At 44.6% G+C, this 26,170-nt stretch overlaps 1 protein-coding gene across 1 annotated transcript; it reads right to left on the reverse strand.

Annotated features, from left to right (window-relative positions):
- Positions 1-1,392: 1,392 nt before the first annotated feature.
- On the reverse strand, positions 1,393-20,599 carry LOC128713473 (protein tweety). The gene is made up of 5 exons (XM_053808332.1): positions 19,828-20,599; positions 9,862-10,386; positions 9,690-9,794; positions 9,522-9,625; positions 1,393-1,989 (listed from the first exon to the last, which is right to left on the reverse strand). The coding sequence occupies exons 1-5, from the start codon at positions 20,597-20,599 to the stop codon at positions 1,393-1,395; spliced, it is 2,103 nt and encodes a 700-aa protein (XP_053664307.1).
- Between the last annotated feature and the right edge of the window lie 5,571 nt (positions 20,600-26,170).

Genomic DNA, 26,170 nt, shown 5'->3' on the forward strand with positions numbered 1-26,170 from the left:
AATCGTTTGTTTGTCTGTTATGTTGTTTATTTTTCTTTGTTCTTTATTGATGTTACGTTCGACCATTTTTCCGTTGTGCATACACTCATGCATCTGTAGTTTTTGTAGTAGGAGCATTTTTGCCTCTAGATTCATTTTTTCTGGATTGATGTTTCTGTGCGACGACGGTGTTGCACGACGTCCCGTGGTCCCTGTCCTCGTTTAGCATTTAAGCCAAAGTTAGGTGTGAGAGTGTGTACGTTGAGCGATCACGAAACCGCAGGCAACGGTAGTAGAATACAATGTTAGGGAGAACACCTGAATAACACATGCTTAAGGAAATATTATTGTATGATTTTGCGTTCAATAAACCGCAGCACGATAACGTAAGCAATAAAAGTAAAGACTTTGACCACGTTATGTAAAACCTTATGATGGTGGGTTGAACAAGATCGCCTACTCTAGGGACTAGGGACCATTTTCGTTCGTCCTTCATGCGGTGAATGAAATATCCTAAAGGACTCGTTAGATTGTTTTGTAATAGAATGATCCCCCAGAAATGCTGGACAATTGGGCATGTTTAATTTGTGTATCTATTTTTTAATAAGCAATAAAACTACTTTACGTCACAGAAACAGCTTAAAGTGCTTTCCATTCATTTAAAGTTAATTTTTAGCTTCGTGTAATTAAATGTACATTATTTGCATTATGTCCTCGGAAATCACCACAGTCTAACGTTTTCGTTAGCGCCATCTATCTTTCAACTGACCGTTGTTGCAGGCAGCGCCACCTACTGGTGAGATGTCGTTCTGGTCGTTCACATTTTTGAATTGTGTTGTTTCTATCCACAACAAAACCGGCTTACATTGCGTAAGTATGGAAGAAAATGAAAATATAAACAATTATGTCAGATCACATCAGACCACAGTACGCATTCAATCATTCAAAAATTCCTTCAAGAATTATGTGCTCCCTAAACACATGCAGAAAGTATTTTTGATAAAAATGTTTCTTTCAGCACAAGACAACATTTGACCCCATTTGGTTGAGTGTTTTTGTTCGACTTAGTGCAGGAATTACATATATTTGACTGTGTATTCTTTCCATCGGCAATCCACCGACCACCGAATCGTATGCTGTGATTGATTGAATTGGTTGAAAGAAGTTTTAAACCATGTACAATTTGTTTAAGGGTCGCAATAAATACTTAGTAACTACAAGACTGGTTCTTAGTTACGGCTGACAGATTCCCGCCTACGTCCAGGCACCTTCGCTGCCTCTGGCCTTGCAAAACCCTGCACTCGTTAGTTTTCTTATGATACTCCACCACAACTCGTACATTTTATGCAAATTCTTTCCTTCTATTTACATCTTCTCACAATCGATCGTTAGCTCATCGTCACTTGTATCAGGTCACGTGACATTGATTTCCTCGTCGCTGTCATCCGAGTCGCCGGCCGATTCGTACTCATCGTAATACATGGGCGTCGGTCCCGTCTGTAGATCCGACGACGCGCTACTGTTCGAGCGTCCCGAACCTCCAACAGCGGCCGAGTCACCCCGTTCCCCTCCGAGCGGTGGGTAGAATCCACCCATCGGGAAATGTCCTCCAGTACCACCGGTCGAACGATTTCCCTGTGGTTGCTCCTCAAAATCGAACTTAAAATCTCCCCCCGATCCGGCGACGGCGGATGGTTTCAGCAGCTCAAATTTGGACTTGAAGGTAAGCATTGGTGGCGGGGCGGGTTTGGGTGAGCCTGATGGGGTTGTCGATGGGGGTGGATGTGCGGGCGGCGGTGGTTGACTATCTAGCGGGGTTGAGCCTTGTGGCGGCGATCCGGGTGGGGGAGGCGAAAGCGAAGTCTGTCGGTCGGTACGCGCATCCGATAGGTCCGGGTTGGGATTGTTTTTGTTCGGGAGTGTTTGATCCCGGGAGCCGCCATTCGCTAGCAGCTCGCGTTCCTTCGAGTTGCGCCACTTCATGCGTCGGTTCTGAAACCATATTTTCACCTGTTTAAGCAGTGAGAGAGAAGAGTTGTGAAAGATTTAATTTAAGGTGCGTTGTTGAGTAGTGTCATAACCTAGAAACTTCTTCAAAATTTCAAAAGGGCACGACTATGAGAGGACTCCACCACCAGCCCAAGACCGCGATAAGTAAGTTTGGTAGAACTTCTGAGCTGTGCCTCACATGACCTTATACAAATAGCGTTGAGGATCAATTTCTTCCTCTTCTCCTGCTACTTTTTCCCCGTCTTCCTTTTCTTCTTCTTCCTCTTCTTCTTCTCCTTCTTCTTCTGTATTTTATTCTTCTTCTTCGTATTCTTTCCCTTATTCTTCTTCCTCTTCTTCTTATTTTTCTTCTTCTTCATTGCCTTCTTCTTGGATGTGAAGACTCTGGAAGACTCCACTCTGCCCTCTGGCGGAATACACAAGTAAACTATTTAGTTGTTTACCCAACTTAAAGGAATAGAATAATGAGATTCTACTTTGAAATCATATTAAATAAGCATCAAAAACCATCATTCCATATTCTTCTTGTTGCTCTATCCATCAAAGTCACTCCACAAAGAACAAATTAGATCAAACCCTAACTATTCCACAGTGTCCTTCCCGTAGACAAAGTTATCAACCCGTGAGCTGAGATTATGTGTGTGTGTGTAGGTGCGCTTTAAGTGTATTTGACTTTGCCATTATCGACCGTTTCCCATAGGTCATCAAATTACTTGGCAATTTGTGTGCTAACCCCCAAAAACCCTTCCTCCAACGGTCCTCCACACCGCATCGTCGACACTCGCAAATTGCACATTTGTGGTAACGGATTCGTTGTTTCCACATTTCTTTCGCTTTTATTTAACCGCGCTCAAATTTCATGCGGCACTGTAACCGAACGTTCTACCGATGCTCGGTCTGCTGCCAGGTTTTATTTGTTCGCTCCATTAATGGGCACATGGGAAGGCGCTGGGCTGCTGCCGTCCGTTTACATTTTTGCTAGAAATTCAATCAAGAGTTGCCCCGTGCAAAACGTCAAAATCAAACTCCGGCCGGGATGGGGATGATGGGTTCGGTTTCCGCACACCAACACACACACACACATGCGGGTGCATACTTGAAACTTTTGCACATTTAAGGGCAGAACGGAGAGGTTTGGGTGTGTATCTGGCGTTTATCGATTGTTTTTTTCCCAAGTTCTACTCACTCCAAAGCCGTTTTCTTCTCATCGTTCGCTTCGTTCTCGGCCACGTGTTGGCGAGACACTTTAGTGCAGCAATACTGTGTACTAAAATGTTATCCTTCGGTTGTGGTGGATGATAAATATATAGAAAAAACTCCCACACACACACACACACAACCTACCCTCTATGACTATGTCGACAGCGTTCGGCTATCTTACACTTTGTAACACAAATGTTCGCACCCGAAAACTGTTTGCATCGAAAAGTCAGCGACATGGTTGCAAGCAAAAGGGGTGCAGGAAATTGCAATTACTCATAAACAGATCCGGAAATCCCGTGGATCCCACGCCGGCCTCCGAGAAGAAGCTTCCCAGCGCGCCGTTCGCACGCAAGCTAAACGACAACGACAGTGCAAAGACAAACCCCGTACCAGCCGGACAGCGGCCTGGCAAAACTCCCAGCAAACGGTTCGGTCCTCGAGGTGCGAACGGATACAGTGTAGAAAAACATGCCCACTACTACCGCTCCTGGTGGCCGGTGGTGAAAAAGGCTTCGGGCACAAACGATGCTGCTTCCGCACAGGCCGAGCGACTGGAACGAGAGAGTCATGGCACAACGTGGTGGTGTTTTGTCCCCAGTGGGCCCAGTACACCATCCCGACGGGCAGGGGCGACACTTTTACTACACCCGGGTCGGGGTGGGGTGGGCGAGTTTGCAAATCCAAAAACGGAAATTTCAGGGCGCTGGATACGCGCGAGGTGTAAATGCGTGCGTGCCGCATATAATTCAAAGCAATACATTCCCGCCTTTTCTCGTAACTGTCATCGGCAGACACTTTTCCGGGTGACAATTACGCTTTCCGGAGCACCGTCACCAGAGTCCGTTCCCAAGGGCATCATCCCCCGTTGTGGCGGGGGTTGCTCGTTGTGGACTAGGCGCCGGTAAACGAAACAGACCGACCGGCGGCGTAGTAGGGCGAGCATCATAAGCGAGAGCTTAGATTATATTTGTCCATTCGGTTCACTAATGACCCTCGTTCAGGGTGGATTTGTTCGAAGAGTTTTCTACCGTTCTGATCTTACAGGACAATTCACAGACTGTGGAAAACTTACAGCAAACGAACGGACTTAAACAAAGTCCTTTTCTTCAAATAAATACAGCAGCAGTTAAACACCCAAAGTCTCTTAACACCTCGTCAATCGCTTCTTCGCATGTTACGTTTTGTTTTGACGAAACTGTTAAAAGCGTGAGAATTATTTGTGTTATTTAATTAACAACCAATTCGATACTTAAGCCCTTCCCACATCGATTAAGAATGATTTAATCAGCCAGCATCCGAGCAAGCACAGCCTCATAACTCTCTTGCGTTGGAGTTCGTTGCGTTGGGCGATGAACTCGGACGGTGCGGTTCTACGTCATGCGGACCTCCTTTAAGCCCCCTTGAGACGCCAGCCCGACAATCGCAAGTTGACGCAAATGCTGTACCGATTTCACCGTGATTGGTTTGACAAACTGTACAACGAATCAACCGCTCGCAAACTTTCCACTTCATGCGGACGCTGTCGGTAGGTTTCGTAGGAGGTATGATGCGTCACAATTAATGATGCTCGATGGGTGGATGGCTATGTTTGCTTTGCAGGAAGCCGAACCATGAAACTGGTCGTTTGGGGGAGAAATTTGTGTCTAATAGCGATCTTGTTGCGCACATGGATTAAGGGATTTTTTTTCTGTTTGGAAGATGGATTTGGGGTTTTTTTTAGAAAAACTGAAGATCACATCATGATTACATCGGGTGAATGGCGTGGTGAGTAAGGTAGAACTCTTATTAGTCTCTATATCTTAAATAGGTTGATCTCGTAGATAGCCAATTGGAATGAAATCTCACTAGAAATAGCTATTAACAAATGGATATCTGGAGCTCCTTAAAGGCTCCAAGCCCAATGGCTCTTAGGACTTGGAGGTTGGAGCAGGTTCTTCAGGTATTATATGTGCACGGGACTCCTTACTTCTCGAGGCTCCCCCCGGAATAGTGGACGATCCTCTCCTGTATGATGTTGCTTATGCCCCTGTGCTGAAGTTTATTCTAGTGTCTTCAAGACTCACTATTGAGGACCTTCTGAGGTATGTCTTGGACACAGCAGAGTGATAGACAGTGGATATGTGTTGGACAAGCGACAAGAATTCTCAAGGTATCTCCGTCGGTAGTATTTCATCCAAGTAGTCTCCAGTATAAAGAATTCCAGAGTAAAGCGTATTAAAGTAGAAGATCTCCTATTCTGAAATACCAACGAAGAATTAGTGTTACATCCTCTGTAAATGATGCTGTTTCTTTTGTACTAGTCAAAATAATAGCGATGACACTTCAGTCCATGTACATCTCAATTTCTCATCCATCCTGTTCAACTGCTAGCATTACCTCCGCCGGCATTCAAACGCATCCGGCTGGAATAAAATGTGTGACAAAATGGTAACGCTCAACTGCCCAATTACAACACTTTCCAACCGTGACGTAACCGTGAAGACGTGAATTCTCTGCACCGCAGTGTGCAAATGTGATCGATGAATTTGGACAAAGTTTAATGTTTTGTTTAGTGATGTGATGCCCCTTTCATCCGATGACATGACATTTTTCCACCCAGAGACAACGTGGAACCGAAGCATCGTGTGGAGTGAGACCGAGGAAAAAAGGATGTCCCGTTGCAGTGTCATCGTGGTTATCGAGCCCACCAAGTGAATGAAGGAGCACGGGCTCCGTTCAGCTGCATCCCGAGTCCTTTTTTCATGTCACAGCACCTTGTGGTCTCATTTGTCATCGCCAAGGCAATGAGAAAATCAATTACATTCGTTCCACGGAGTCACCCGGGTTGCTGGGACTGTGTTGCAATTCGGTGCGCTTCTGCAGCGGTTTCTTTCCAGCCAATCAATCATTGCATCAACGGGACGGCGTTAACGACGCACGGAGCAATCCGTTTCCCACAGGGATCGCAGGAACAAGGTACGGGCAGGCTAAGGAACTTCCACTCGAAAAAGGATAATCAGATAATCTCGGGAGCACTTTACCGCTCGTCAAATTTACATTGCAAACCTTCAACACTAAACCATTCCGCCAGGGCTTACTATTGTAAATAAACACGCACACACATCGCATAACACCCCCCCTGGGTAAGGTGGTGAAAATTCTAACCACTCGCTTGCAAGGGTGTTGTGGATAACAATCGGAACCGAACAGGCGGAACGTCGTCGCCCGACGGCAATGACAAGTAAATATTTGAGAATTCTCAACCCTCGCTGCCATTGCCGAGGGTGGTAATCAATTGCAGTGATGCTTATCCTCATCCAGACAGACGTTTGTGGTTGTTTTCTCCTTTTTTTTGTTGTTGTTGGCTTTTCCTTCCCTGTCCTGTTGTTTTCATTGCTTGGTTTGCGGTACAGATTTCCAGCAAGCGGCTCTTTTGCCGCCACGTGCGGCAACGTATTGCGTATGGAAATGGTCCATTAAGCATAAATTTGTTATGCCAGAAACGTATGCTGTCGATCAGGACATTGGGAGTGGCTAATCTGTCTCCAGGGCAGACCGATGTTTGTTATCAAGATATTCGCCAGTGGTGTGTTAATCGACAATCACTTGCTTTATTGTTGGTTGCGGTTGAACTTTACCTTATAATAGATAGAGGATTAAGATTACTCGCTCGTGAAGAAGCCAAACGAAGCAAATACACCATAATCGTACACTATTAAAGAGATCTTTTCAATAATTCAACAAAAGTGTACGAAATTTTTCCGGGAACTCTTCAAAAAGTATATCATAAATATTTCAAACATGAATTTCTTGGTATGATAATATTTTTATCAAAGTGTTTCCAATATATTTTAAAAATAAGATAAGTTTTAAAAACTAAAACGGATCTTATTTCTTAATTGTTTGCATACAAAGCATACTTTACTACAATGTTAAATTCAATTCTTTATCGTAAATTCAAATATTTACTTCTTCCGTAGTGATAATGAAACCAAATTCAACCTCTACCGATTTAATAAAAAAAACTATTTCCACTAATAATTATTTAAAAGAATTTCCCATTCCTTAGATAAGGAAACTTTCAACCCCTAACCGGAAAGGCCATGAGGACCGATAAAGCGATAAAGATTGAAAAATTAATGAACGAATAATTTCCGTTGCTCCACAACCGGCACCATTGCCAGAGCCCCAGGGCCCTTCCCCTAATGGCCGGAAGGGCAGATATTCATGAATTTATTGAAACATTCCTTCATCTTCCTTTTATCGAAAAGAGAAGTTGTTTTTTTTCCAGTGGAAGAAAATCACACGGCGCTGAAGAAAAAAAAAACGGAACGTAATTTCTGGAATCATTTCACGGATCATGATCATCAATGAGATTATTTCATTTTCCACCCTCATCTTCTTTGCCACCCCTTTACTCACTAACAGTGAGCACATAGTGAGAGAAAACGGGCTCACGAGCGATCATTCCTCTTCGCACTCACACACAATGCAATCGAACCGGAGAGATAAAAAGAGAGAGAGAGAGAGCAAAAGAGAACAATCTGACTGGAAGGAAATGGTTGCGGAAAATATTCATTACGCTTCTATCCGATAACAATCGGATTAAATCAATTTTCCCGCTTGCTATTCTCTGAGCCTGCTCAAGCACATAAGGACTCGTACCGTGCGGGTTTTTCTTCTGCGAGCGTTCCGCCCAAAAAGGGGGTTAGTGTTCGCCACCCAAGCGGCGAAGGAATACAAGAAAAAACGGAAAAGCATTATCAAAGTTGGAAAAATGTCATCTCCAGACGCGGAGTGCTCACGAGTGTGTGAGTCTTCGGAAGCGTGCGCACGGCTTGTATGTGTGTGCATGCACATGGACTATACGTGTGAGCAAACCGGCCCAAAACAAAACGGGAAAAAAGGAGAAGAAAATCGTCCCTGCTTTTTGTGCGGACACAGTGAGATTTATCCTGCTTGCAGGCAAGCGAAGTAGGAAATAATCGCTTCTTTATTTGTCATGTCGTACACTGGTTGATTGTTTTTTTTTTGTTGTTGTTGCTGTTGTTGTCCCACCACCCCCCGCTTCCACCAGGGTTTCCCTGTTTCCACACCACGCCAGGGCAAAACTTTTCAATTTCGGTTCCTTCCACCGGTTTTCACAGCCGTGTTGGGTTTCGGTGCATGAAGTTAATGGCTTTTGGTTTTCTGGTCTTTTTCCAGTCGAGTGCCAACCGAATTACGGTGCAGATTATCATCGGGAGGCGCACGGGAAAGCAGTGTTAGGGTTTGTGGGCTGATGCAGAAGCAAAAAAAGGCGGAATAGATTTTCCTTCGTGAATGTGGTCACGCTGGGACTTTCCTTGAAGGTGGTCCATTTTTCAGCAAAGTCTTTAGCAGACTCGGGGAGAGAAAAGTGGCCACCGAAATCAACGGTGAAAATCATTAATCATGCAACGTGCTTCGTCTGGAGGAGAATCTCATCGAGAAATCGAGAGCTCGATATTGATTATTGTTATTTAAATATTTTATTTACAACCAAATTGAATCTTTCAAAAATAGTTCATTTAATTACCTACCACACCGCCTACTGCGATGGCGATAAAAACCCATTAACAACCGAACACGAACCTTTGCCTTTGACCATTAATCAGTGCGCCGTTCAAGTTGGAGACCGATAGCGATACCCACAGAACACAAAACTCCACCATTTTTTCGGTCAAACTTTTCTCCATTGGAAGGTTCAAAGTTTTACCCTGAAAACTCCTGCACACAACAGCAACTACAACGATCAGCAACTCCTTTTCGGTGTGTTTCGTCAGGGTTTTCGTGGGGAGCGAGAGAGCATAAAAGACGAATAGCGGTCCCACGATTTTCCCTCCTACGTAGGCGTCTGCGCATTTGAATGGTGTGTGGAAATGGAGCTGAAAAATGGCTTTTCGTCCCTTTCTACCTCGAAACCATTGCACGCTCTTTATCTCGCTTGCTTCTGGCTTCATTCTTTTTTTTTCATCTGAAAAACTTTTATACGAAAATTTTCCCAAGACTCATCTCCACAGTACATAACGAGGCGCCCGCTTTTACCTCCATTCTACCATCTTTCTTTTTTCGTGCGTAGATTTGGAGCTGTTTTTTTTTTTTGTCGCCTCTCCATCTCGGATTTCTACCAGGGCGGAGCTTAAAACTGTGTACGGAGCAAACTGTTTCCCTAAGCAAGAAAAGTGGCCTTAAATTTCCCATCATCGAATATGATGTGATTTGCTAAAATGTCCCATTATTTGTGGTTTACTAATATGGGCCCGTCCAGCAGTGGGGCAGTCCGGCGAGACCAACCACCGGCATGAATAAATCATGATCCACCTGCTTACCTGAGAGTCCTTAAGACCGAGCCGTTCCGCGAGCTTCTTCCGATCCGGTTTGCTGATGTACTTCTGCAGCTGAAATCGCTTTTCCAGCCCTTTCCGCTGGGAGTCTGTGAACGAAGGTTCGAAAGTTTGAAAGTTGCGCTTTCCCGTCCGACGGTGACTGTAACTTACCGGAAAATACTGCCCGACGCATCATCCCCCGCCGGGGTTTCCCTCGGGTGGAGTGTGCCCACGGAAAACCTTGCCCCGGCGGTAGTGGGAAAACCTGTGGTCCACCTGCAAGAAGACGATCTCGGTAAGATGGGACGCGTTTGGTAAGGTGCGATCCGCTTAAACTACTTACCCGGTATGTAGGGATTGCGACAGTGGGCCAGCAGCGAGTGCAGATGCGGATGGTTGAGGCTGTGGTGCAGGAACGGTGTCGGTCGGCTCGGAAGTGGTTTCGCAATGATTTTATTATCTCTCGGCTGTTGAAGTGCCACCACCACCTGGGCGGACGGTTCCTGCAGGTCCGGGCTGTTCGGTAGGCTGCCAGACTCGCTCGCACTGTTACTGCTGCTATTGTTCAGGTGATGCGGATGGGCCCCATTGCTGTTGACCGGATGCCCGGTCGGACTGCCGTTCGGTCCGACGGTAAGATGCTGCTGCTGCTGCTGCTGTTGCGGGTGATGAGGCGACAGTGGATGAGGTGGGCCAGCCTGGTGATGATGCGGGTGGTGAGGATGATGATGGTGATGATGGGGATGCTGCTGGTGTGGATGATGCGGGTGGTGCGGATGGGCACCCAGGAAGGCCGGGTTCGCTAAGTGGTTCTGTTGGATCAGGTTCTGCTGAATGTAAGGCCAAAGGTGCTGTGGTTGAATAAATTCTGCAAAGGAAGCAAAGCGTACGATACACGATGAGGTCCCATTCCGTTGGTTCATAAACGATTCTAGAAGATTGCTTGGTGGACTAATTTAACCTACGAACCGGTAACGAGCACCTCGCACCAAGTTCAAAGTGCGTTGAAATCTCCGCCGGTTCATAACGTTCATAACAACTTCATGCAGGAAATCCCCGAGTTGTTTGTACTGAAATTAATTCCCCTTACAAATGTGACACACATCTGCTCGGTGCTTTAGATTTTTTTTGTGCCCCAAATTTGCCACCATTGCGCTAAATGTTTCCGGAAATGTTTCGCATGTTGTGTATGCCCGAATCTTAACTATCCCACATGTCTCGGTGACCATGTGCAGCTGTACTTCTAGAAGGTAACTGCTGCTCCGGTTTGCTTAACGTCCACCTTTTACGAGTCCGTTGGGTGCGCGACGCGACACGTTAACGGTTGGCGCAAAGTTTTCACATAAAAACTTCCGCGTTAACACCTTGTCGGGGACGCGCTAAAACCTGACGGAAGACCTCATATCCGTCTTAGCCGTCCACGACAACCCGTTCCGCCGATGGGAAGCGACGAAGCAACGCAATTGCTTCCCCATTCTTAGGAGACACGCTCGAAGATACGGCTTGCGTGGCGTGAGTTTGTCAAGAACTCTCCTTTGCACGTGCGTGTGATTCGCACTCGTATGGGTAGATTATGAATTTGATATGCTCATATCTTTCGGGACTCCATCAACGCGCAACACACTGGGCAGCATTTCCATTGGTTGGCGTGTGTTCCAAGAAGGTGGAGTTTGTTTTGTTGGCAAACATTCCAATTATCCACTTCGCACGGTCGGAGCACCTCCAAGTTTTCTTCCTAATCCTTTCAACACTTACACCCCGGCAGGATGTTCTCCGTCCACCGACAGTTACAGATGGATAGCGCTGACATGCTGCTCCCATCCAACAAACCTTTGTTATTGCATGTTACGCTAAATTTCCTCCCAAAAACCCAACTGTTAGGTTTGAGGCAGTTAACAAACCTGCCTGCCAGTGCCCTGACTATTCCATCAAAAGGTGATGTTTCGAGGCTGACGTCGGCAGATGATTTGTTGGAAACATTGTCGGATAACTTTCACCCCGTGTTTGGAAACCGATATGGAGCACTGGAATCGTGCCGAACGATCGTTTCGCTCCTATTGCCTTGAGCGTTGCTGTCAAACAGGATGCGAAGTGGCGGCATCTCGGGAACTTGCGGGGATGGGCGAGAAGAAATTAACATGTTTCAAATACAAAATGAACGCTTCAGGATTGTGTCAGCTTTTTTTTTTTTTAAATTGCCTCTAAACCGGGGTGCAATGTTTGAAGAGGACTGACACGCATTGGGAGATATTTTTGGATTTGATTTCATACTTGCTTTAGAGTTTTCTTGTCATATTTGTGTCATTAAAGGCTGAACAAACGAGCTAAATACGTGAGTAAATGGTTCATCCTGCTTAAACCACATGAAGTATAATTGGAGAAGTCACAGATTGGACTTGTAAAGATTAGAAGGTCTCTAATAGACCTCCAAAGTACAAAGAGAAAATAACTTGGACCATTCAAGAGTAGATTATACTTTAGACAGGCAGGGCAAGACATAAAATTCTGACATTTGAAATAAATCTGAGGCTGTTCTAATTATTGCTGCTCAATGTCTGGATTCAAATCTCGATAGAATTGTTTGTAAATACAGTGATAACTATAAAGAATATGATTACTTGATCTAAATATTGTGTAAATAATGAGCATGACCTCTTTCCCATATTCAAGAAAACAGGCATTTTTCCATGTCGTTGTATTTTAACTCACATACAAAGCATTCAAAATACCGCATTTAGACCACTTTTGTAGGCACCAACCGATCACACAATACTGCACAATAGAAAAAAAAACCCGTTAGAGAACCTTTTTCTCCGCCAAGCGTCAACTCCTGTGCCCGATGGTACCGAAGTTGCTCAATTTTCCATCATCATCTGGTCCTAATCTGTAACAAAAACAAAAGCCACCATGGCCAGGTGAAGCCAGGGTTTGCTGGCTAACGATCGTACCGAGAACTTAGACACAAACCCGAACTGCCACTGATAAAAGTAAGTGAGTGTAACCAGCGGAACAACCCGCCGGGAGGTTGAGCTGGGCTGTAAAAACATTGGATTATAATCATGTTTAAATTATTGTCTCTATTGCCCGGAAACATTGCCAATCGTTGCTCGATGCCAATAGACGCACACCATCGGTGAGTTGTTGTCCTTTCCAGCTGTATTCACCCTCCGACGGCAGCGAAACCCCGAAAGGGATTTTCTTTCTGCCGCCATGGGATGCGTGTTTTTCCTCGGTCTGCGGGCAAATACCAGCAGGAGGATGTTGCTGGGCTGCTGAAATGTTATTATTGTACGATCAGTACGGTTCGGGTCGTTTAGAGCCCGCTATTAACCGACGGTGTGTTGGTCGCACCGGGGCGGGTACGGCACTGCACGCTTCGGTTCGATCGATGATCCCGCCTGGCTCAGCGACGGCCCTGAAAGGGTCTTCAATCAAATGTTTGGTGGTGGCGACCGACCGACAGGAACGGTACATACCACTTCCGCACCTTCGGTTTATTGCACATTTTCCAACGATTTAACGATTATTGTTGTTTGATGGGCCGTGTGCGTGGCATATTTTTTATTGTTCTTCAGCGTTCGTTAGTGTTTTTACTGATTTACGCAACAAAAAAATATCCTCTCAGACGCACGGGAAGGCGTGGCGAAAGTGTCGAACGACGGAGGGCTAAAAGACTAACCGACGGAACCATCGAAGACCAAACTGTCAATGTGGCGTGTCGAGGTGATTAAAAGCAGTTATATGATCAATTGATAAACGCCCCATTTTTATGTTTTTTTTTTATGCTGGCACAATATAATCGAGCATTACTTTGTGTCTGTACAGCCTACAGGAAATTGTTATTTTAATCCCACTGAATGATAAATTGAAGTACTGCAGGTATGATTTACTTGACCGTTTTAGTCGCCATGAATAAGGGAAAGACCTTCGCATGCTCAGAACCTGTCCGTGCGTCGCTTAAGCAAGTTTTAGAAATAATCTACAAATTCCCCAAAATTCTGCCCAACAAGAACTAATGTCAACCACTCTCTGACGTCAATCCGAACATGGAAACTTGACTCCAAATGGGGGAGTCCTCCATCCTTAACTTAAGCACATAATGCACTTCAACATCGTGCCAGCATAATGTTTGCACATTCATAGCATAATTAATATGCAATTAATTAAGCACATCATTTCCGTGTTTTTATCGCTGGTTGACCACAAACTACACAACGAGACATTTTGTGTGCGGAAACACCCCTCCCAGCTCCCCTTTTCCGGTGGACAATATAAATGGCGTCTCATTCGTGGACCAAATTGACAGCACGTTCCCGGTTCGCTCCCCCTTCTCTTTACCCCTTTAAACCCGGTGTGAAGTCTTCATTTCTCCCCAAAAAACCACACTGTTGCCGTGGAATGTATGTGCTTCACATTTTCCCATTTCCACCGGCCCATCCGGCCCGGTGACCGGCGTGTATTACAATAACAAATTACAGTGATATAATTTATATGCATCGCATCGCAGCCAAACAACACGCTTCAACAGCCTACATAACTACCCATTGTTGCCCAATTGGTTGCCGAGCTACGGGGAATGGGCGGTGGAATGTGATGACTTTTGGCGAAAAAATTACAACCCAAAAAAACAACCCATGTTACCCACTTCGGAGAACATCATTCAAAGTGTTGTTCTGGTTTTTTTGTGTGCTCTGGTTCACGTGTACAACAAATGCCGCAGCCTGGAGAGCTTCCAGAATCGTTCGTAGTAAGGGGTTAGCTAACGAGGACAAAAGTAAAATGAGATCCTTTCAATGTATTAATTGTTTAAAAAATTGGTAAAAAACTAAAATGTATTCAAACAAAATGAACAAAATTAAAATCTCGTTAGAAGTTGAAGTTGTTATTGTAATACAAAATACAAAGCAGCATGAAAACAACCAAAGCGAAGGAAAGAAGACAAAAATAATTGAAAAAAACATACCATTAAACTTAAAAACAAAAAAAAAACATAAATAGTAAAGAGTAAAACAATATAAACGTATAACATAAACAAGAACATATAAAAAATGGCAAAAGCAAATTAAAACATGAATGACACAAAAAAAAAACAAACAAAACCTACAAAAGTCTCTTAAAAATCCATCAAAAATGCTATCAAAAGCAAAGCCCAAAAAAAAAACAATAAGAGCTTTGGAAAACAGTTACTTTTTTTTAATAAAACCCGAGTAGAGAACAATTTAAATGAATTATTTTTGCTCCATGTCATACTGTCCCGAGGGACATGCGGCCACGTTATAAATATTCATTACAATCATGTAGGCTCGAACCGGGAGCATCAACACCTCATCCTCCAGCAGTTACGGTCGGTTTTTATCACTCCCATATCAGCATTCCATCAAATGGGCATTTACAAGCATTGGTTTTGATTCCTCTTTTTACACCACCGTAAATAATCGGATGCAAAAACCGCAACAACTGGACGGTGGGCTCGGTTTCGAGCTTGGTCGGAGGTTTGGATAAATTGAATCATTTAAATCACTTTACGCGCGGTCGCGTTTTGCCACGCCGGGAGGATTTAGTTTTAAAGGCGCTGATCGTACACTTTAATGCGCTGCTTTGGTGTTCCGAAACAATCCGTATTTTATTTGCTGCAATGTTTTGGGCACGGTAAATGTTGATACACTGATACAGCTTTGCAAACAGTCATAAACAGATCATTTACTCATTTAAATCTCTCGGCTGGGAGGAAAACTTTTCTCGAGCCCCCGGGCCCCTCAGCTAAAGGAAATCTTGAATGTATATTGTCATTTTGTTTCGTGACGGAAAAAAAACTTTTCATTCGGCAAGATGAAACTTTTCCCATTTTCCAGCGGTGTTGTGTCTCGTCCAAATATCGATCTCGGTGCTCGGGAAAAATGGTTCCGCGCACTTTTCTACGTTATTGTGTGACAAAAGTGACTGCAAGTGAGAGAGATAGTAGTAAACGGAGAGGGAGGAACAACGATCGTCGTAATCATTACCGCCATTGCCAAGTTTTCCGCTTTAAGTTTCTTCCCGTTGGCTTCAAATATTCAAACCAAATTCTCTATTTGCGCACACATCGACGGGATGGGGAACCGAAGTGGAAGGATGCTTCCACCATCGAGATTTTGGCTGGGGTGGAACATATGCTCGTCCTAAATTGAGTTAAACGAGAAAAACACTTAGCACGTAAACTGTACCAGATTTCGACTCCACAAAATCGGCTTTAGTCGCTTGCCCATTCTCCACCGCAGCGCTAGTCCAAAAGACATAAAGTCAAACCCTTACTCCGTAACGCGTCGGTCCCGCCACCCTGTGCCGTATGCGTTCGATCCCACAAATCCCCCTGGGTGGCTGGGTTTGGGAAATTCTGTGAGCTTCCTTTTTCGGTTGCCTGCCAGCAAAAGGAGAAGGTAGAAGAAAAAAGCAAACACACCGAGAGTGCCGAAAACAAACGACCAACGGTGGCAAAGATTTCCCTTATTTCCGACCGAAACCCAGCACCGGGCGGCGCCCGTTGTCGTCAAGGGTGGAAAATAATATAATTTGCGTCAGCTGGCAGCTCACTTAGAGGATCGTTCGACGCGTCCATGGCGGGAAAGTTGAGTTGTCGATGAAATTGGCATCGTGTTCGTGTCGTGGTGCCGGGCACATGAGGAACGAACGAGAAACCTCTCGAAGGGGTCCCGTGCGAGGAAAATTCAGGGGGGGGGAAACACACAGCTCGTTAGCAGTGCGAACATGTTCATACGCCGGATGTGATTTTCTACCGCCTTTGCCTTTCTGCAACCCCAGCGCGGCACGTTAAATACCGTGCCCTAGAGTTGCTTCTTAAGCCCCGGCGACTGTGGGTGTGGATTTTTTGGGTCCAAGAAGTGAGCAATTTTTCGACCTTTTCGGTAGCCCCTTTCGCTTCGAATCGGTCCGTGCCAGACGGACTCAATTTCGGACGAAGCCATTATGTGGTCATCGGGTTTCGTCGCTAGATGTGTTTATAATTTCATGTGCCCGCGCACACTGTGCAAAAACCAGAACAGCACCAAGCATCACGTCTAAGGACACATGTAACACATTTCCGTACGACGTCCGGAAAAACGTCCGCAAAGCCTACCAGGACCAACGGAAACGCTAGGCACCCAACATGGAAGGTACACACCATCAGCGAAAACTGCCAGCTTCGAAGATGATGATGGTCGGTTTTCCTGCTCTTCCCCGCGTTTCCTTCGCCTTTGTGTGTGAAAATCGATCTCGACCGTCCCTCGTCGGTTGTCACTTGCAGACGTTCATAATCATAAACGAGCGCATAAGAATCATTGAATCCATATTTACCCCCAAACCCCACGAAGGCCGAAATCTCCTTGCGCCCAAAGCAAATTGTTTGGCGTGAAGTGAAAAAGAAAGCAAACCAAAAGCCAGCCAGTCCAACATCATCACCTTTTTCCAGCGTTGGGATGAAAATCAAAGCGATATAAATTAGCTTTTCGCCAGCCTCCGACCGCTCCGTGCTCGGTGTGACACTTTTGATGGGTTTTTGGGCAAAGAAATTAATGCTACACCGAGACGGGTGCGGCGTTTGAGCGGGATGCTTGGAGGTGGAACTAAGTGTGGTATAAATTATCGGTAGCACATAATCAATTTCCTGAGTGCCTGAGCCAGCGCGTTGGTGGCTTGTTTAGCTTGGATGGACGTGGCTTTGGTGGAGTGGTGGATGGATTTCCAAAAGCACAGTTTGTTCGATCGCTGGTCGCAGCAGAGAAAATCGTTTGTTGATGGACTAGTAAGTGATGGATATGAATTTTTATCGATTGGCGAACATTATTATAAGAACCGTACGGTATGATTTAATAGTGTTTTTCCGTCAGAGACATCATAAGCAGTTTAAATACTTCACTCTATTGCTCGTCTACGCTTGATTATTTTTATAACAAACATCCAAGAAGAAAAAAAGTTATTGAAAAAATTCTACGAAGTTGCTCTAGCATTATACATACTGTCACTTTTTTTGTATTTGAGATGAATTTGAAGAACTCTTCAGTAAATTAATAATTATGTTTCACTAATCATACGATACATTAATTGAGGTTAAGGCTATTGAAGGCCTTAAGGTTAAAGGCCTTCAAGGCAGTAATTGTAACTTATTCATTCCGAATTGATATTTTTCAAGACAGGTGTTTCATGTGAATATTTTTTCATGAATCTCTACAACTGGATTGGGTATTCTTTATTTTAATAGATGATCAGTTCTGCGTATGAGCGAACGCATCTCCATATAAGATTTGATATTGTTTCTATTGCCTTAAGATCATCGTTGCACTTACTACCAGAAGCACTGTTCATATAAGTACATTATAAGTTTTAAATGAAACACTAACTTAAGACTAAAAATTATTTTTATCTTTGAAACATATGTGACCTTCTAATTAATTAAAAACATATATACTATAGCTACATAGCGGAGGAAAACTATTGTTTTTATTTCATTTGAAACCTTTTTCAACCCCCTTTATGTCTAAAAGAACCCTTTTTATCTAAAAGATTTATATTCGAAGTCCATAAAATAACTTGAAATATTTAGTTATTAGGGAGATTTTAAAGAATATTAAATCAATCATTAATTACAATTTGAAAAATATTTCAGAAAAGCTGATAAAAGTTACTCTCTCAGCAGAATATTTATTGCAATGTAACAATTCAAACAATTATGAATGCTGTAAGCGAGAATTACGTCAACCATCCATTCCGGATGACGTTGATTGTATCCTGTTTGTTTCCAACATTCCCGCGTCCCCGGTAGCCTCCCAATGCCCGCCCCAACAGCAAAGTATTCTGCTCATAATGTTGAACCTCCGGCCTCCACCTCTGATTTCCATTGTCGCATCGGTGCATTTTCCATGCGCAACACATTTGAGGAAATGAGTAAGAACCGATAAAAATCAAACGAACCAATCAAACCAATACCACCAATTGACGTTTCGCCAATTGTCGGCATCCCACAAAACGTTGACCGGTTGGTCAAAACCACACCACACTCAACTGATTATCGACTGCAGTGCAGTGCGCTGTGTTCATCTATTTGTATAAATGAGGTGTTAATTGCATATAAATTATTCTCGTCCGTACCGGAGTCCGGAGAACTCGGAGTGCGTTCTGCCGATGCAGGGGTGACAGAAAAAAAACCGCTGGAGAACAACTGGAAGCTTGTCCACCAATGGGCCGCATGGATGATAAACTGCTTCATTGTTCCCGTGCAACGTCCCCGGACGAATGTCCGAAGCGGTCACCAGTACCTCAAGCAGTAGTGCATCGATAAATGAGCAACGTTGGACATAATTGAAATTGTGATGCAACCGGTGGTAGTGGCCCCCAGTCGCATGCAGCCCGATGCAGACGCATCGGGATTCCCTCGTTGGTGCGTACTCCGAGCGTGAACGTTGCAAGACCAGACGGTAGTGCGCCGGTATGTGCTTGGGCTGCTTGTTCATCAGCTACGCTTACACGCGTATCTGACGGTGATGCCACTGCTGCTCACTGGGATGGGATAAGCAAAGGTGCATCCTTTACCGTATCCACATACGTGACCACAGACGCCACGTCCACGACGGACGGGAAATGAAATCAGATCATAATAATTACGCCACACCAATCGGATAATGCGTTCGATCGACCCACCCGTCGGGTCTGATAATTTCCACAGCACATGTGGATGCACTTCGGGACAAAAGAGATATCCTCATGCCACGCTTGCTATAATCACTGGCGTTCTAGTTGGAGCCGACCGTGGCTCTATCCATGGATACAGGACAATGAGGAAACCACTGGTACGGGAAATGCGTCTTTTTCAGGCACATCCGGTGGAAAATCAAACTAGTGGCTGATGATGATCGTGCTCTGCGAGAAACAATCTGCTTTTTGTGTTAAACACTGTGTAGCATCACGGCTCAGTACATGTGTTCAAGGTGAGGGAAAGAATTAAAGAGAGATATTTCATTTTGTGGGTTGAAGGTCATGCTTTAATTTTCATGAATTCTCATGAATTAGGACTTGACATTATTAATCTAGTACAGAATTAATTGAAAGTATTAAGGTATTGTAACATTATAGATGATCAGTCATGAAACTCCCTCAATCAAAGCACTCTTGAGCTAGAGAACCCTTAAGACTTTAGCTTCCAATAATTTGGAGATTGGAAAGTTCAGATATTCATTTAGGCAACACTGTCTATCAATGATCAATCACTTATCAAACGGATATTCCACATACAACATCATGCCACTACGTTTCCCAGGCACAGCCCGTAACAACTTACCATTCCTAACTTTAACGCAATCCTTTTTGTCGCCCAGAATTGCGGACACACTAAACTTGAGCACGGGTTTGCTGCTTTCCTTCAGGATTGTCTGCTTCCCCGGAATGACGTACTCCCCGAACCCGCACTTTTCGCACCGAAACTCGTACTCACTGCCACCGTCAGCGTCCGGTACACTTTCCTCCTTACTGCTGCCATTGTTGTTGTTATGCTCCCCCTCCGAACTCCGCCTATCTCCGGCTCTCGCTGGACTGGCCCGGCTGCCAGGGTTCAGTTCCGCCTGACAGTGGCCACACTTGGCACAGCAGTAATCCATCTGCACCAGCGAAACGCCACCATCGTCCGGATGGGGTCGGAATGTGGCCGGTCTCCTCACAATCGAGCCACCATTGATGGACGGAGGTCCCGCCGGTACCTCGTCGTCCGAGTACGACGACGAATGGTGATTGTGATGATGCTGGGAAAGCAAATGGTGATGATGGTGATGCAGATGCAGCTGATGATCACCCGATGGGTGATGCAGATGGCTATGGTGATGGTGCAGGCTGTGGAAACTTTTCGGCGAGTCGCACAGGCTGCTGGAGTCTTTGGGCTCGTCAAACTCGTCACTGTCCGAGATGGAAGCTAGCGAACCAGCGTCCCCGTTGGAGGCACCGGGTGGAACTCCGACCGGACTTGAACCTTCCGTACAGCGGGTCACTTGTTCGGTCGGGGAGTCCTTATCCTGCAGGATACTGTCCACCATGAATGCTGTCGACATAGCAGCGGACATGATCACTCGTGTCACTTCAAGGCCTACTGCTCACAACAACACAGAACTGCACGTATCAATTCACCATGGAAATTGTATTATTCTCTCTTTTCGCACTCGCTTGAGGACTTTTTTGCACTTTATTTTTCTTTGCTCTTAAACATCATAAAATTGCACATTTTTTCTTTAAAAGGAAACACAATCACCTCCACAATGCTGGCAAAACGTTCACCCACGAACGGATTGTTTTTCCACCAAAGATTAATCACCATCTATTTGTAAGAACTGCGTTTCTACGTTTCGCGTAATTGTACAGCGCACCGAACGGGACGACTCCACGCTAGCGAATGGTTTGTGTAACAACCATATCCTATAGGCCACACCGGTTGCATTTCGTTTCCAATTCGACCAAGGTGCCTACAGACCGTCGATGACGACGGCAATGATGATGACGCCGTGCGCTTCGAGGACGAAAAGGACGCCTCAATTCATATTCATCACCCTTGTGAAGCAGTCGTCCTGCGAACGTTATGCACAATCTCTCACCCTACCATTATCCTTATTCGTTCTTCAAGCCCATCAGGCATCATCATCATCGTCATCAGAATTCATTCGTTCAATCCCCACCTCCTTTTCCATATGCAGGCTGTGGAGGGATGAAAAGGACGACTGATCGTTGGAACAAGGGCGAAAAATCGATCTCTCTCGCATCCGTCGAATATCCTGGCGTTATGTATGTACATAAAGGTGCGCTGGAGGAACGAAAATGGGCGGAGCCTTGCTATCACCGCACAGCATCCTTTGCTCGTAAGGATTTCATTTTTATTTTCTACACACTCCTGCCGAAGGAAGATGATGACTCCCCGCAATTTTCCACCAGAGTAAACAAACGAGAAAAAAACCCCTTCCCAGAAGGACTTCATTCTGCTATGGTTGATCGGCATTTGCCGGCTGTTTTCCTTGCGCTTTCCACCAGCCGGATTATGTGCGCCGAGCAATTCCTCCACAAAAACAGGAGCCCGTGCAGCATACAAACATTGTCAAATGGAAGCAAACGCGCGTGAAGGAACCTTTCGTCTCCACCGTAAGCGGCGCCATCTTTGTTTCCCTCGTACGGGGTCGGTGCGTTTTATTTACCCCCTGGTCTTATTACCTTCTGGTTGTGTTACGGAGGGCAGGGGAGTTCCATCCTTATCTGGAGGAATTTTTCCACAAAAATAGCGTGTTCCTTTTTGCCAGTTCTTTTTTTCTGTTTTGCTGTTTTGTCGGTTTTGTCCCTACGACGAGCTGCACGAAATGGAATCGGGATGAAATATAGTGCGAAACCTACACACGACCGCACAACATGCGCCACGGACTGCCTTTTGGGGATGGGGTTGCCATCGATATTGGGAGCCATTTTTTGCCACCCTGCGACTCGCCCTCTTCGCTTCGCGCATATGCACGCCTTAATGTACTTAGAATTCATCCTTTCGGCGCTTTGTGGTAGCAGATACTTGGAGAAAAAGAGAAATGGCGTCACACTTCCGCGCGCACTCGCCATTTTCTCTCCACCGCATTCGATTGTCATCCACTTCAGCGCTCTGGTGGAGCCCACTTGAGCACGTTTCGGGATAGGGTTTTGCATAATCTCATTTAACTTTATCCGCCCGAGATAGGATCACTGCACGTGCCGTCTCTTTCACGTCCCGTTTTTCCTCTCGCTTCTTCGCACGCACATACACAGCATGCTTTTTTGCTGCATCCCCAGCGGAACTTCTGCTTTGCTGGTACGGTTTTAATACATAGAATAGAAATATGTCTATTATTTTTATCTCGCAAAAAACATACCATCATGCATGTGTTGGGGGCGAGCCCCGAAGGGGAAACATTGGATGTTGGTGATTGAAAAATATCGTAATCTCATCCACGTTATCACAGTTGTTGTCAGCATTTATCGAGGATTGAGTGTCCTACCGGTTGTCATGATGTTTTATTGCCCTAAGCTATGCGCGTGTCTGTGTGTATGTGGCCCACATTTTGAATATTCCACTTGAGGCCGAACAATGCACGGTGAAGAGAATAATAATATGAATTTTATGTATTATTTCTGCCCGAGTACGTATATCATGTGACGCATGTGATTGTAGGACGGGTTGGTTCGGTTAGGGATGAAATAATAATACCCAATCATCGACATATAATGGACGGTAAGGGTTTAGAGTGTTTCGACGATGTGTGATGGTATTATTGACCGCCATTCCCACAAATAACATCAAAATGAACAGCCGGATGTTGGGGTTTACAATGTTAGCCTATGAAGTCATGATGAAATCTGTTCTTTCCATTCTTTACTTAGCCAAAGTTTTTAAGTGTAAAGCTCAGAATTTAGTATAATAAATCTCTTAATATAAAATTTAAAAAGACAGGACAATATTCATGTGTAAAACATTCGATTACCCCAAAAATCTGTGACTCACTCTATCAGCAAACAAATCGGGGTTTTAATGGCTCTCAAGCTCTCTTTTCCCTGTTAATTCTGTCATCCTTTTTTAAATCATAAATAAATCCCGCTAAAGGATACACGATAAGTCGTCCAATTGAGAAGCATATTGAATAGATATGTGTTTATTTTGCCCCAAACCCAGAACAAAGCAAATGGACAACAGTTCTTTTTTCCATAGCGGAAACTTCGGAATACCATGTTACTTTCTCCATCCGTAGCCGTTCAGGTTCTTCCCGATTTTCCAGCTACCGACTCGCGCGCCCACCCCACAAAAGGACACGAGAGAAAAAGGAAAATCGGAAAGTATACCAGCTTCCGGCCTGCCCGCCCAAAAGCTCGTCAACCTATTATTATTGCCATCGTCATCGTACCCGACGACGTTATTATTATTTCAACTTTTGTAATAATAATATATTTTATCATCCCTCTTAAATAGCAATAAAAATGAAAATTTTATTAAAAGATGTCTAAACCAGATGTCGCCGTATAATCTTTCGCCGTTTCGGTTCCGTTCCCGTTTCGCATTTCGGTTACTGCTGCACGGTTCGGTATCATGGTGCCGTATGCTTGGCTCTTTCGATACACAGTGAGGTTGATGGGAAATTGGTTGGTGGGCCGGTGGAATTCACGGAATCGCAGCGAAACGATCTGACTGATGGCATTAAGAGAAAATTGAGCTTCCCAGCTCCGGATGGAGAAGTTACTTTTACTGTAGTAAAGGAACGAATGGGAAAAATTCACCCACACACACACGCAACGCTCCGGTTTATTCTCGCTTCTGCTTGCCACTGTATTAGTGCTGCTGTTGAGTTACTGTGTGCGAGCTGCTTGGAAAATTGTGGCACCGTATTTTCCACATACTTTGACATGCAAGTAAGCGAGCGAGAAGAAAAAAATTCTATTCAAAATTTTCCAACAGCAAATTTATATACCTGGTGAAAAACAAACCTCCCCCTTTTTTGTCCTACCACCCCATTACTCCACTGTGTGTCATTCGCTTTTCCACCCATGCTACGAGAACTCACTGTCACTCGAGTATGGTGATGAAGAACAGCATAATTTAATTTCACTTTCGCGATTCTTTTCCGAGCACTTGCTTTCGCTATGGTAGCCCACCCTCCAAGGGGAGTAGCATGGATGTCGGGGGGGGGAAAAAAACTCCTGTCAGGTTGGGTTTTTATGTTTTTTTTTTTTTTGCATCAAAAGTTCCGGTGCCGTGTTTTAATAGAATTTCTTTCATCCACTCATGCGAAGACGCACGGTTGCGAAATGAAAAGCGCCTCGAGTGTTCGCCAAACCGGGTACGGGTTGGCAAACGGTGAAATTATGTGTAGCGCGGAAAGGCTTTGGCAGAACCATAAAACGAGATGCCTTTCAGCGCTTTTTTTCACCCCGCTGACGTATCGAGGAAGAAATTAATTGTCCCATAAAAAGAAACTTCATAAAAGTGAGACATTCGTTTTTTGCGCAACGTTCTTATGTACAATCTATGCCCGGTCGTGTTCCTGATAGATGGAATGATTTATTTTTCATCCATTAAACTTGTAGTTACGTTACTTTGTGCTTGTAGAAACAAATATATGAGGACTGATTGGTTTCTTCAAAGATTGGTTGCCTGAGTATAACTGAGGCAGTCCAGAGACTCTTTTATTTTCTTACTCATTTTAAGACTTTATAATGTACTAACATTCAATTTCATCGTCTAAATGACAGGAAGATTGTCCATGTATTCTAATGGATTATTATTTAGCTAAGGTAAGTTTTAATTAATACAGTTTTCTGCATGTCTGTTGAATAAAGTCCTGTCTCCTCATAGTCCTAACATCAGTATAGAATTTGTCACAAGATGCTTCGTACCTCAATTGTCAATTGGCAGTAGCTGCTAACAAACAGATACATAAATTCAATAATTAATTACCAAATCTGCACATCATCACTAATTTGACGACCGTTACATCATCAATCTCATTACTTTACGTGCATTATTTGCAACAACTGCTGCAGGATGCAGTTTCCCCTTAAAAATCTATTGTTACCAACAATCAGGCAAAAACCTTTCTCGCTATAGTGAAAATTACTCATGCCGCTTGAACCGAAATCCAGCGGATCATTTCGGTTTTTGGGTTAAAATGTTTGCTTTCCAATTGTCGATGATCGATGGCCGAAATGGCAGGGAGGAACACACAATATTTGCCACAGTCGAGAAAGCCCATTTTATTGTCCACTGCAAATCGTGTCGATTTGGTTTTCATCACTTCATTCCAAGAAGAAACTCAACCCACGTCATCCATCCCATCTCCAGACCGTCCACAGATTGGGAAATTGGTCACAAAACAGGAGAAATATTTAAGGGGCGTCCATATGCGGAGTCACCCACCCCACCCGACAATGCCGGCCCGGCCGTTCTGTTTTCCCTGCTCGAGGCAGACATCGGATCTGGCGTCGGGCGTCAAAAATGATGGATGCCCGATCCCAACCGACGAAGAAAACAATACCCGTTACGGTATTGAATGGAAATTGATCGTCCGAAAATTTGCATTTAATTAGCGTTTTACGTGAGCGTGAGCAAAGCACGAAGAAAGCGAGAAAGATAGAGCGAGAGCTGTCCCTGACGGACTGCCAAAGGTGGTGGCCGGTCTCGAGGACATCGCGGCGCATCGTGCACAAAACCATCACAGAAAAGTGCTTAGGATGGTAATTATTCTTCGAGAAGAACGTTCCGAAACTCCCAGCATGCGGCGGTGGTACGCAAATGAATCTTAATTTAGTGTTGCGGTTGTGGAAGTTTTGCCCTGGAAAGGCTTTTTGGCAGCATTCGGCAGCGATTGACAGCTTGCCGTTAATGACGCATTTTCTTGCAATCGGGTGGCAGACGGCGGGCAAAGGATGTTCGGGATGCGTTCTGCTGTCCCTTTTCGCAAAAGCTAATTATCTTCACCTACAAAAGCCCATCGGAAATTGATCATTAGCTCCAATTACCGAAGGCCAATGGGAGAAAAACGGATATTTTTTTTAATAAAACTCATTCATACATGCTAGCATAATTCGTTTCATAACTCTTCATTTGATTCCAGTCGAGCGAGTCCACCCTTTGTGCGTTCTGCCTC

Source organism: Anopheles marshallii, chromosome 3 (genome assembly GCF_943734725.1).
Source record: "Anopheles marshallii chromosome 3, idAnoMarsDA_429_01, whole genome shotgun sequence".
NCBI classification, from domain to species: Eukaryota; Metazoa; Arthropoda; class Insecta; order Diptera; family Culicidae; genus Anopheles; species Anopheles marshallii.